The sequence below is a fragment of the Octodon degus genome, unplaced genomic scaffold, assembly GCF_000260255.1.
Source record: "Octodon degus isolate 3935 unplaced genomic scaffold, OctDeg1.0 scaffold00107, whole genome shotgun sequence".
In the NCBI taxonomy this organism is placed as follows: domain Eukaryota; kingdom Metazoa; phylum Chordata; class Mammalia; order Rodentia; family Octodontidae; genus Octodon; species Octodon degus.
This window is the reverse complement of record NW_004524683.1, coordinates 68,199-69,903: the sequence shown is the minus strand read 5'-3', so window position 1 is coordinate 69,903 and position 1,705 is coordinate 68,199. Positions and strand designations below refer to the sequence as shown.

At 51.1% G+C, this 1,705-nt stretch overlaps 1 protein-coding gene across 1 annotated transcript in view; it reads right to left on the bottom strand.

Annotated features, from left to right (window-relative positions):
• Ndc1 (NDC1 transmembrane nucleoporin) overlaps positions 1–833 on the bottom strand; it is a 68,260-nt gene extending 67,427 nt beyond the window's left edge. The window contains exon 1 of the mRNA XM_023724184.1: positions 735–833. Within this exon, the coding sequence (XP_023579952.1) occupies positions 735–788 (54 nt within the window). The 5' untranslated portion in view covers positions 789–833. The remainder of the gene's footprint in view (positions 1–734) is intronic.
• Between the last annotated feature and the right edge of the window lie 872 nt (positions 834–1,705).

The window sequence follows — 1,705 nt, the reverse complement described above, 5'->3', positions numbered from 1 at the left end:
GAGGGAACCAGATCCAGATAGGGGTCACAGCAGTTTGGGCAGTCCCCTACAACAGCTCACAAGATTACAATTAATGTCGAAATAAAGGCAGCAGCAACAGGAAAGACGTAAAAAAAAAAAAAAAAAAAAATTCAGTCTCATTTCTGAGGTAGAATCGACAGGGCTTCGTGATTGACAATGTAGGGTTAAAGACAGATACGACCCAAAAGTTTTTTTAGTTTAGAACGAGGATGTCAGTACACCCCGACAGAAGCACTATTCCTTCTAAAAAGGATCTTTCACCTATTTCTTTGCACCCACCACAGAACTTGACAAGACTCTCTGCCGTGGGCGCCTGGTTCCTCACCCCAACCTCTTCGAAGGGCACACCATAACATTCCCAATTCTGGATATTCCTCCTAACAGCCTATCCCAAGGAAGCAACTACTCTTGCATCTACTGGACAGACTATCCTTACTTAAACCCCTCCCCAACCTCTGTGCTAGTGTCCACTCTGGTCATCCCTTCCACGCTGGCCAGATTACACTTCGGACTCCTCTCCCACCCCCCACCCAGGGCCCACTGAGGACCCCGCCACGGGCTTGAAATGAGTCTGCCCGGCGGGCCCTTCCCCACGCGATCTCCTCACGCTACCCTCAGGACAAATCCCCTTTCCAGTCCAGCGCGCAGGCGTGCCCAAAGTCCCTCTGCCCTGCCCGAGTCGAGGAGCAAGAGCCACAGTGCGCTTCACTCACGCGCCACAGGATGTCCCGCGACCCCGCACCGGGGCCACTAACTGCGGTGGCCATGGAGATGGCGGCCCCTGCTCTCAAAGGAGCCGGAGGCGGTGTGCCCGCCCGCCACTGTGGTTCAAAGGAAGGAAAGCCCCAAGAGGACCCTGTCGGGGCTGCCTGAAACGCTGCCTGAGCACAGCGCGCGGCAGGCCACAGCCCATCTCTTCCATGGTTTATCTGGACAGGGTCAACCAGCCGGAACTGTCTCATATTCATGCCCCACGAAGGTGGCTGTGACTCCAGAAGCCATTCTCTCCTATTTAAAAGATCCCTCCGAAGCAGGGTCCTGCGGGGCGCCAGCAGCAAGGGGCGAGGCCGCTGCATGCTGGGAACTGTAGTTTCAGGGGGAACACCCCCTCCCCCACCAAGGAAAAGCGTTGAGCAAGGGCATGCTGGGAGTCGAAGTCATCGCGGTGGTGTCTCGAGGCATGCTGGGAATTGTAGTCTTTTACAAATCCGTTAAAGGCACAGATCTGACTGATTTGAAATCTTAAATTTGGAAAAATCTAGCATCAGAGTTTGGTGGCGTTTCGTGGCATATCCCTGTAATCCTAGCATTTAGGAAGCTAAGACAGAAGGATTGCAGCGAGTTTGAGGCCCGCCTGTGCTACATAGTGAGACCTTGTCTCAAAAAAAATTTCCTTTTTTCTCCTAAAAACCTGATCAAACGACTAAATCTATATCAAAGGCTATTGTGGTTCTCTCCACAAACACTTGGTAATTTTGCTGAAATCTTAAAACATACCCAGGGCTGTATTAAGAGGGCATTTGCTTTCATAAAATCTGGTTTTTAGTTGCAGTTCAACCACTTGCTAAGTGGAATATTTTGACCACCCTCTGAGCCTTATTTTTCATCTGTGAAATGAGGATAAAACAGCAATGTGCAGTGTCAGGCACTTGCCTGTTTTTCCAGTTCTCAGGTGGCTGAGGCA